The sequence below is a fragment of the Mauremys reevesii genome, linkage group 2 (assembly GCF_016161935.1).
Source record: "Mauremys reevesii isolate NIE-2019 linkage group 2, ASM1616193v1, whole genome shotgun sequence".
Taxonomy (NCBI): Eukaryota; Metazoa; Chordata; order Testudines; family Geoemydidae; genus Mauremys; species Mauremys reevesii.
Window position 1 is genome coordinate 85,989,032 of NC_052624.1, and position 10,874 is coordinate 85,999,905.

The following is a 10,874-nucleotide window of genomic DNA, read 5'->3' on the forward strand; positions in this document are numbered from 1 at the left end:
TGGCACAAAACATTTTAGTCTGAGGACTAAAATACTTTAGTCTAATCCCAGTTACTGGGTTCAACACAGGGGTAACTGGATGAAATGTAATGGCCTGTTGTATACAGGAGGCCAGAGTAGGTGGCCTAATGCTCCCTTTACTTCTATGAAACCATATCCTCCCACCTAATTAGGCCGCAGTTTCATAGAGGGTGTTACCACTGACAGCAGTGGGAGCTCTGAAGGGAATCAGCAGCAAGATCAAAAACCCTTTGAAAGCCCAGCCTGCCATCGTTCAGTTATTGCAGAGGGGGATGAAACGAGACTTTTGTGACTATGTGAATAAGTGATTTTCTTTGACTCATGAAGAATTATGCCCATTAGTAGTTAGGCATCTAAATATCTTGGAGGATCTGAGCCTATACGTATGTACAATACCTACTGGAATTGGGCCGTAATCTAAGATGAGGCATTTAGATACTACTGTAATAAATATAAATCATCATCCAGCTGAAAATTATGCAATTAGATATATTTTAGGGCCATGTGTTAGTTGCATGTCCTCTGAGTAACTAAATATTGCACATACTGGTAGCATATCCTCCCCTGTTCAGAGATAACACCATGAAGTGATAGTTCAGCTGGCATGGTGTCAAGGATGCAAGAGTCCATCAGAGAGACCGTTCAGTGCCCCACATCTCTGCTGTGGATGCATCTGTTTTATGCCTAACTTTGGAATGCTGCTTGATTTCAATAGCTTGTTTGCTGGAAGTGTACGGATCCTTAGCACCACATAGGGGGTTCCAAAGAGGATGGATCTAGACTGTTCTCAGTGGTACCAGATGAGAGAACAGGGAATAATGGTCTCAAGTTGCAGTGGGGAAGGTTTAGGTTGGATATTAGGAAAAACTTTTTCACTAGGAGGGTGGTGAAGCACTGGAATGGGTTACCTAGGGAGGTGGTGGAATCTCCTTCCTTAGCGGTTTTTAAGGTCAGGCTTGACAAAGCCCTGACTGGGATGATTTAGTTGGGGATTGGTCCTGCTTTGAGCAGGGGGTTGGACTAGATGACCTCCTGAGGTCCCTTCCAACCCTGATACTCTATGATTCTATGTTGGCTTACATTTATTAAAGTGATTTGGGATATTTTGTTTGTTTATTGCTTGCCCAGCTGATAAACTTTACAGGGCCTGATTTTTAGAAGACAGCTGCTCAGTAACGTGTAAAAGGCAGGTCTCTTAATGGTGTCTCAAGCTGGGCCCTGTAAAACTACACTACCTCAAATCATGAGTCACTTCAGAGAATATATTATTTAACCTTAGTATTGTAGTAGAGTCCAGATGCTTCACTCATGATTGACTCCCATTGTCATAGACACTATACAATCAAACACAAAGTGAGAGTCCCTGCTTCAAAACCATTGACAGAAGACACTTCCCACTGATGTCAGGGAAAACTGCAAGTGTATACTGGCACTTCAAAAGGAAACCTTGATCACTTTATATATGGAGGTGGAGTTTCTTACATTTGGAGTTGAAATATAAAGGGAACGGCTCTATATACAGGCTTTATAAGCACAGTCTCCCCAACATAGTAAGTACTCGCTCGTGGAATAAAGTGGCTGTTTGTCTGAATATTTCTCCCCCTCTTTAACTTCAGATCTGCGTGACTTCTGAAAAGGAACATGATGGCTTTATCAAAGTTTACTGTGGGAAGAAGAAAGGCTTTGTCCCCCTAGACGTCTTAGAAATCATCTGATTTCAGCACTGCACTTGCTGCAGTAGGAAAGCTTTGCTGGCAATGCCTGTCTGCCTCATCTCACACTGTGTCAACCTGGCAGGGCCGTCTTGCAGATGATCAGGGACTAGTGAGACGACCGCAGCAACAAAAAAAAGACACTTAGACTGTTACAGCAACAAGAAATAAAAAGATGAGGGTTGATTAAAATAATATATATCAGGAAACCTCTAAGGGGAAAAGGGGCCAAGGAAAGTAAAAGGAATAAGGTAAGGAATGGCTGGACTAGCTCATTTCCAGTGCAAGATGGCTATTAATTATCCTGATGGAGACAGACAGACAGCTGTTCTGAAGGACTAACCTCATACCTGCTCATCTGTCTTAAAAAAAAGCAGTTGGAGTGCGTTTTTGTTTGAAGTGTGATTTTGGGGGGGGAGGTTCAAACTGTCCTTGTAGTACAGTCTGATCTTGTAGTAAAGTGTGACTGTGATTCTAGAGTTTTGTCCACAGTATTAGCAATCAGCATAGTGTTTAATCCCGATGTCGAGTCTTATAACAAAAGCAGTTTGGCGGCACTGTGTAAACGTCAGTCTGAGAAGTTAATGCACCATTGTCCGGACGCCAACGGCTTTCTCTTTCTCTGTGCTCAGACTGTACAAAAGAGCAGCCAACTTCTACGTCCTTTGCTTTCTCTGAATACAAACAAAACTCTTGGCACATGTTGGATGTAACAGCTGCTCTGGTAGCTGACAAACTTAGAGTCCCTCTTGTTCAGAAGGCCAGGCTAGAAGTATTCCTCTGTGATTCCTTACTTCTTTATCTGGTGACAGAGGAAGTGTCAGAAATACAGAGCTGAGTGAGAGCCCCATGCTTGAAAAGTTTTCTATTTTTCCATGAGTATTAAGTTTGAAGAGATTTTATATATTGATCCTGTTTATAAGTAGTAGATAATCAACCAAGCTCCTTCTAGAGTGAAAACACTAATAAAGAATTGCAGTAATTGTTGGTGAAGCCAGGAAGCCTCCCAATCCAGGATCAATGAGAGCGAGAGATAAACTAGAGTATCATTTAATTGTATTAACACAAAGTCTCTTGCTTCATTCACTAGACGGGAGCTTTTAGGAATCAGACTAAGCTAAATTCTGCCTTCACACACACACATGCAAACCCTATTGATGCCAATGAGGTTACAAGAGGTGTCTGTCAGGGCAATGTTTGGCCTATTGTCTGCATCATGCAGGCCCGTCTTGTAATCTGTTCTGTGCATATGAACCCCTGCAATGGTCTCTGTGCAGGCATAAGAGTCTGCCGGTGCAGATCAGATTGCAGCATCAGGGCCTTGGTCTATTGGTCTCATAATATTTCCCACTTGAGTTCTTGCCTTTGTTGTCCAGCTGTGACAGAACCCTACTCTATATTACTACCAGGGGTGCTGGAACAGTTTTTATAGTGGGGGTGCTGAGACCCACTGAACCAAACTGTAAACCCTGTATATAATGGAACCCACTTCAAGACAGCGGGTGCGGCACACCCCTGGTTCCAGCACCTATGATTACTACTAGAGATAGACCCAACTCAAAATCCTAAATCCATATATTCCCACACAAAGAGAAGTTTCAGATCTGCATCTGAACTTCACATGTGGTCACACTCTTTAAAATGGGCTGAACCACACAATCCTGCAATCAAGCACTGCAGAATTATGAATCTGTATCCATAAGCCCTGGTCCTGCAGCTAGATTGGCCTATATGAACTGTCCATGCAGAGGCTTCCTGAGGACAATGGGGTTCCATTCAGCCTCAGAATGCAAGATCAGAGCCATATATTGTAGCTCTCGTCTGGCTCTCATTATTGTGGTAGTGTCAGCTGATGAACCTTTTTTCTTCACAGCTAATGTAATCTAAACAAATCACATCATTTCATTTCAGATATTGTTCAGTGGGGAGATCAAAGATATATAAATGGCCTTTTTCAGTGTAAACAATGAACTACTTTAACTCAGCTTATTTTCCAAGGTAATCAGAAAACTTCTGTGGGGGTGGGGAGACTGAAGATGCTGATATGGCTTAGAGACCAAGAGGAAAAGCAGCAGAAATGCTATTAATCCATCCTGCTTTTTAACATTATTTTATTTGATATTCACCAATTTTTTAAAAACCTCAAATGCCTGTTACAACTAAAATTATTGCTTACTTTGGTCCAGCCTGGTATGCATAAGACTAGGGAAATCTGCTTTAATCTATACATATATGCTCTTGTTTACATGATTGCATCATACTGTGATTCCCTCCTATGTCACTCTCCTCCTATTATTTCAGTTTCTCCCTAAAACATGCAGCGTACTATTCAAAGAATAATATGAACATTAACTACAATTCACAATGGCCTTTAATCAGTCAGTTTGATTTCTTTTGATACCAAGCAATAAATAATAAAGTGACTGAAAAGCCCCTAAGTGGATTACATCATGGTGGAGCAAGCATTACTTTCTAAATAAAAGCTTTCAAAAAGTTATTTTTACTTTTTCCTTTTCTGTCACTGGTTGATGTGTATTTTGTCCCTGATTCAGCAAGTTGTTTATGCACGTGCCTAGCTTTAAGCAGAAGAGTAACTGAAGCCAGGCACTTGATTAAACACGTTCCTCATCAATTTTGGATGCCTTACTTTGATTTCAGATTGGCATTCCGTAGTTTTTTCTACCATGTGCAGTTCATCATAGATATTTGCATTAATAAACAGATAAAGTCCAGTTCATCACTGCGGCTGCCTATCTGGCACTTGCTCAGATAAACTGTATTTTAGGAGATAAGGGTTGTTCATATCTAATTTTATATTTTGCTTAATAAAGAACATTCAGCGGCTGGCTGGAAAGAGAATGGAGAACACGTGTATCAATCTCTTCATTGCATTGGGTATTTTATCATTACAGAGACGTTATCGGAGCACTTACTGCAGGCATCAGCAACAGGAGCTGTTGAATACTTTCATTTAAACCCATAGGGCTTGCTCCTGCCCCAGCTGGAGTTTCTCCTTTGAAACATTTCTAAAACAGGAGATATCTTCTATTTTCTGTAAAATAGTAGTATATACAGGATGGTGCAGAGTAGAATAAAGGTTTTGTTTTATCCATGCGGCTTTGGGATAGTCGAAATTACCTCTCTTTCAGACCGCTGTTTTACAGTCCAAACCCATCGGTCAGACTACAGCAGGGTTTCTTGCAACACTTTCTGAAGCAGCTGGTCCTGGCCACCATCAGAGACAGAATATCGGACTGGCTGGACCACAGGTCTGATACACTGTGGTTGTCTGTATGCTTAGTCACATATGCAAGATAGAAACACATAGTATTTAGATATTTTCCATAAGTTTGTCTCATGCTTAAACAAGTGTTTTTGCACATCAGTGAAAGTGAGGAAAATATTTAAAATGCACAAAAAGTCAGTTTTCATTCTATCTGGAATAGATGGTGGTATGAAAGATATTACCACGTATATTATTCTATATTTCGCTAGCTTATTTATAATCATAAACCAACCATATCAGTTCATTTTGTACATTTGTATGAAGTTACAAATCACCATCCAGATGTGTGCAATACGTTTTGTTAAGCACATAGTGCCTGGCTCCTAAATGTTTTCCAGTGGGACTATATGTCAACAAATTCCTCACATTTAGTTTTTTCCATGGCAAAAATAAGATAATCTAAGTTAAGAGGCACACAAGTGTTATTTTTAAAGCCATTCTTTATATAGAAATCGGTAGTATGCTTGGGGAACAAACATTTGGCAGACTTTGCTCACAAGAGGCCCAGAGCTGGAACAGCAGGGTTGCTGCAAGTCAGCATGTAACTACGTGTCTTACGCTATTAGTCCTTTGTAGGCACAAGCATCAAATGGATGGCAAGTGCATAGGCCCTTTATCGTCCAGCCTTATTGACTGGTTTTCTTAATGTTTTTGGCACCTAGAGCCTCAGGTAAGTGGCACCCTGAGATGGAAAGATAAATAGATATAGGGTGCTATTTGCATTAGACAAAGTGTCTACCCTATAAATGCACATCTGCGCTGCAAACATACAATATTGTAGGCATGTTCATAACAAAACACTCTCCATTTCCAAAATACATGCCCCTAGCTAATCACAATTAGGTTATTTTACCATATAAAAAGTACTGTACCCCAACCCTAGAACCACAGTCAGATCGATATGTAAAACTCACCTCTTGAACTGAGCTTTCTCACTATAAGAAGACACTCAAAATATCTCTCTTCGGTTGGGGCTAGACATATTTTTTTTTTTAAAGTGTCTGCTGCTGGGGTCAGCTGCACCCATTGGAGAAAGCGCTAAAGTGTTCCCCAAAGGAACAACAGTCAAATAAAACTGACAGTGAAAATGGCAACAGGCAGGCCCACACCTTCAAAGTGTGGCCTTCTTAATGACACATTACACAGCCATATGCAGACCTGCCAGTTCTTGTGTCTGTCTGCCATTGTCCATTTGTCATGATTAATATTTAACATCTGGGCCTGCCCTGATTCACCGTTAGCCCACCATCCATTCATGCTTTGGTTGCATTGACTCTCACACTTCTCCTTGATGGCGTGTCCTTTCACTTATGCAAGCCTGCATCGCAGCTGCCCTGTTAAATACTCAGCCTCATCCCTAAACCGAATCAATTGAATCTCAATTTCCCTGAAACACAGGTCCTGCATGCTTTCCCTACCAGCCCCTGGCCAGAAAGCTCAGTAGGGGCATAGGGCTGATCTGAGATGAGGGGCCAAGCAGCAGGAGAGGGTTGCATGTCTGAGCAAAGAACTGTGATGATTTGTTACGCTTTGGAAACAGCCCACATTTCCGAGGCCTGACCAGTACGTGTTCCTCTTGCCCCCTTGCCAAGGGTTGTGCTCCTTGTGGATGGTAACCAAGTCACTACGAGGAATTCTTCTTTGTGGGTTTTTTTTAGGCTAATGATGTTGCATCTCCTTTGGTGATTTCTGTGTTACTGCAATGGCTCCGTTGAAGTACCCTGAGACTGTCCTGGGCCCCACTAGTGCAGCACAATGTGAAATGACAAGAAATGCCCAAGTAGGAAGGGCGGCAATTTTGTTTTTCGCTCCTTAATTTTCTGGGTAGTGCCTCATCAGATTACAATGTGCAGTGACTAAACTCCTGCACAACAGCAATGAGCATGGGTTGAAGCACATGTTTGCAAAGCGGGAGAGTGATGTGATATACTGGCATTCACTACTTTACATTCATTTGGAAGGGGTATGTGGGAGGTGTTGTGTTTGGTTTTTAATTGCATACAGTGAGGTTAATTAGACCTGGCTGGCCCACATGGGCACCAACGAAGCAGAATTCTTTGACCAGAATGGCTGGTGTGTAAAATTAGATACAAGCAGGCTGTTATTCACACATACTGGCATCACATGACACCCCTTGATGCTTAGAAACAGCCACAAGGTGTGTCATTTTATACCAGGGTGGGAGAGGCTAGGGTGACACTATAAGGACATAAATATTACACATGGTACGCATCTTATACACAGCCATCCAAATTAATATAGTGCTAACTGGACTCCACTTAGGCCTCATTCCTGTCAAGTGAGCTGCAGCTGTGTACCAGCTGCAGCTGGCAGAATAGGGCCCTTACCTTATAAGATTGCTCATAAATGGGGAATTGGCCTGTAATGAGCACCTGTGCCACCACAGCAAGTTCCAGGGCTGCACCTAAAAGGCCGACCGAGACTGCAGGCCATTAAAAAACAAAGCAGCCTTTGCTACCCTCTGGTATGTGACTTTTCTGCAGGATTTCCTGGGTTCAGGATTGGAAATAATCCAACAAAACCATTGCAAAGTCCAACACTAGCATGTGGTATGGGCTGCTTTTTAATGGCACCTACTCATATGCAGAAATAAATCCACATATACTGCTCCTGTTCCCAGTCAGAGCCACCTACAAGCAAAGCCATGCTGTACAGCACTGATATTTTGTCTCAGTTCTCAGTGGGTTGGGCTGAATAATCCTAACTCACATTGGAGAGTATTTACTCACACGCTTAGCCCCACTGACATTAGGAAGCGTTGCACACTCTAGCCCACTGGGTTTATTCTTCCTTGAAAAGCTGTTTGCCCCACCACTCCTGCTGCATAACACCACCAGCACGCTCCACAGATGACTGTAACGCATCAGCTGTCAGACCAGATGCCAGAGCAGATGCCTGGGTCTTGGCAAGCCTATTCTGCAGTTACTGAACCATTCAAATTCATTCACTAGCAGGCAATGTTGTACAATGCTTGCAAATTGGAGCTCAACAAATCCATGTCTTGAGATTACATAACTATTGAAGGTGGCACCCTTCCCCTCACTTTTCATTTTTCATGCAGTTGACCAAGCAGTCCTCAGCAGCGAAATGTGTCTAAGTAGCCTACTGTTGCAACACATTTGTCTTTGAACTAGATCTTGCTCTGTGCCAGAGCTCTGCTCAGTATAACTGAGAGTGGCAGGGAGAAAGAGGGGCTCCCCGATCACACGCCCCAATCCCTAGGTCTGTTGTCAGCTGGTTTGGCTTCCAGGGTAACTTAGAGAAGCCTCAGGGCCCACAGCGCCATTATGCCAGACAGGCATTACTCTACTGCAGTGTGCTCTGGCCACATGTGCTCAAGCATGCTGCTTTTGCCACCAAAGCCAGAAGAGACTCTACAGATCCAGCTGTACCTGCTGGATACCCACCCAAACTGGGGGACTCCTCAGCGACCCTTTTGGAGCAGTAGTATGGCCACATTACGCAAACAGCAAAGTGCACAGAGGTCATAGTAAGGGCTATAGGTTGTGCTTCCAAAGCACACCATGCGCAGGCAAAACCTAGACTTTGTCCTTCAAATGCTTTCTGACGTATGATTGTTCCAAAGACATGGCCCATTAAAAGGGAATCTTTCCAGGATATTATATTTGTCCATCTCAGGCTTTTCTGTAGCACCCATCAATCTTCATCGTGCTGATTCTGGTGGAATTGCTCTGTTGAAGAAGAGGGCCTTGCAGCCTGAAAGAAGCCAGGTTCTGGACTGGCCTGATCTCTTCTGGAAGCTTGTTCCATGTCCCTTTGACTGAGAATAATCTAGTTTCGACTCTCATGCGTGTTGGTCAGGGCTTTGTAAGCTTTCTGAGAGGAACTTCGGCTGGCTAGGCAAGTTGTGAATGGAGAGGTGGTAATTGATGTAGCTAGGTCCTGACCCATTGATGGCTAAGATCAGGACCAAAGCTGACTGACAATGAAACCGATCTGAGAGTCTGTGGAGGGAGCATAGCAGAGAAGTGAAGTGCATGACAAGGCAGAAAGCTGCATTCTGCGGCAAGCTGGAGATTCAGTGTTGCACCCACATTTCAGTCCCAGAATCCCACAACCACAGTAACTAAGTACAGAGGTGATGAATGCACAGACCAGTGGCCCAAATTCTCATTTACACTAGGACCCCTTTACACTTCATTATAAAGGGGCTTTATAATGGGTGTCATGATACACTTGCTTTCAAGTCCATTTGCAGTGCCTCGGTGGTGTAAAAGAGGCTCTTTTTGTAAATGTGAATGAGGCTAATTATGTCCAGAACCTGATCTGGGGTATAGGGCTCCCTAGCAAGCTGTAGATGGGAGGGGAGAATCCCAGCTAGTTCTTCAAAAATTTCTGCCTTCCACCCAGTGTCACCATGTTTGTGCATTGTCCTGATCAGCCCCAGGCAGAATTCCAATCACAAGAGTGTCTGACAGAGTGGCCAGAGCAGGGGTTCTCAAACTGGAGGTCAGGCCCCCTCAGGGGGTTGTGAGGTTATTACATGGGGAGGTCGCAAGTTGTCAGCCTCCACCCCAGACCCCGCTTTGCCGCCAGCATTTATAATGGGGTTAAATATATATATAAAAAAGTGGTTTTAATGTATAAGGGTGGTCACACTCAGAGGCTAGCTATGTGAAAGGGGTCACTGGTACAGAAGTTTGAGAACCACTGGGCTAGAGTAACACCTGACGTGGGGTGGTAGCTTCTGGGACATATCATGGAATTATACCAGCCAAATTACTACAGTGCAGACACAACTAAGATATGCACCTTCCCCTCCTGTGGGGAGTGGGGAAAGGTGAAGCAGTCAGAATACTGGGATGCAGAGTGAATTATACAATTACGGTTTGAGAACTAGAGTAAAGTGAGAGCTAGAGTAAAGTGAGGCAGACAGTGCTTCCCGCATGGTTCACTGCTTTATTAAAGTCACACTACTGACCATCACACACAATACCTCTAGCCATGCTAGACACAGTCAGATACAGAAATCAGGTATGTATGTAATCAAGATACCATAGACAGTACTGCAAGATCATATAGTCATACAAAAACTCCGAGATCCTTACTCAGGCTGTTTTCTTCCTTATAACATGTAGCCAAGACGACAGTATACTTACTTGTAAATACATACCACAGCAATAAATGTATTGATTAGATGCACATAAACAAACCTGGAATTTCACTAGTGGATTATTTGGCAATCTCATATGCTGTCAAATGAGTACTGAAATTAAAAGAAAACAGGCAGATTTGATTTACTGGCCGACAAAATACAAGAGCTATAAATAGTGCACACTGCTATATGTGTGCAATACTCATAAGTCAGAACACTGCAGCACATTTCATAACTAACTGGTGAATATTCAAGGAAGGGACCCAACTTTACAAGGACCAGGAAAAGAATGAGGGCTCCCTGCAGGTCTACAGAATGAGTTGAATTAATAGACCTTGGGCTTGTGGGTTGTAATGAGAAGGAAGGCACGGTTGACATTTACCTGATCAAACAAACAATGATGAATGGATGTGGCTCAAATTGTGGTAGAAAATGTATGCGGCAACTTGGGACACACAAAAGGCAAAATGGTGTGTCAAATCGCAGTCAAGTGTGAGCAATAAAGTCTGGCAGATCATTACTCAAGAAGGGAAGACAAGAGGAGTGTAGAATCTTGATTTTGTCCCAAGGAGGAGGAAGAACATGTGAATCAATCACATTGCATATGAATAAAACAGAATGTCATAATCACTGTATATTACTGCAGTGTAGAACCAGATTCATACAAGCCATTGAGTGCTGGGGGTGGATGAATGAGGGTAATAAAATTCATTAATGT

The 10,874-nt window shown here is 42.9% G+C and overlaps 1 protein-coding gene across 6 annotated transcripts in view; it reads left to right on the forward strand.

Moving 5' to 3' along the window:
* Positions 1-4,522, forward strand: part of STAC (SH3 and cysteine rich domain) — a 192,125-nt gene extending 187,603 nt beyond the window's left edge. For all 6 annotated transcript variants that reach the window (XM_039527917.1, XM_039527918.1, XM_039527916.1 and 3 more), the window contains one exon: positions 1,638-4,522. In XM_039527917.1, coding sequence (XP_039383851.1) covers positions 1,638-1,736 — 99 coding nt within the window. In that variant the 3' untranslated portion in view covers positions 1,737-4,522. The remainder of the gene's footprint in view (positions 1-1,637) is intronic.
* Positions 4,523-10,874: the final 6,352 nt, after the last annotated feature.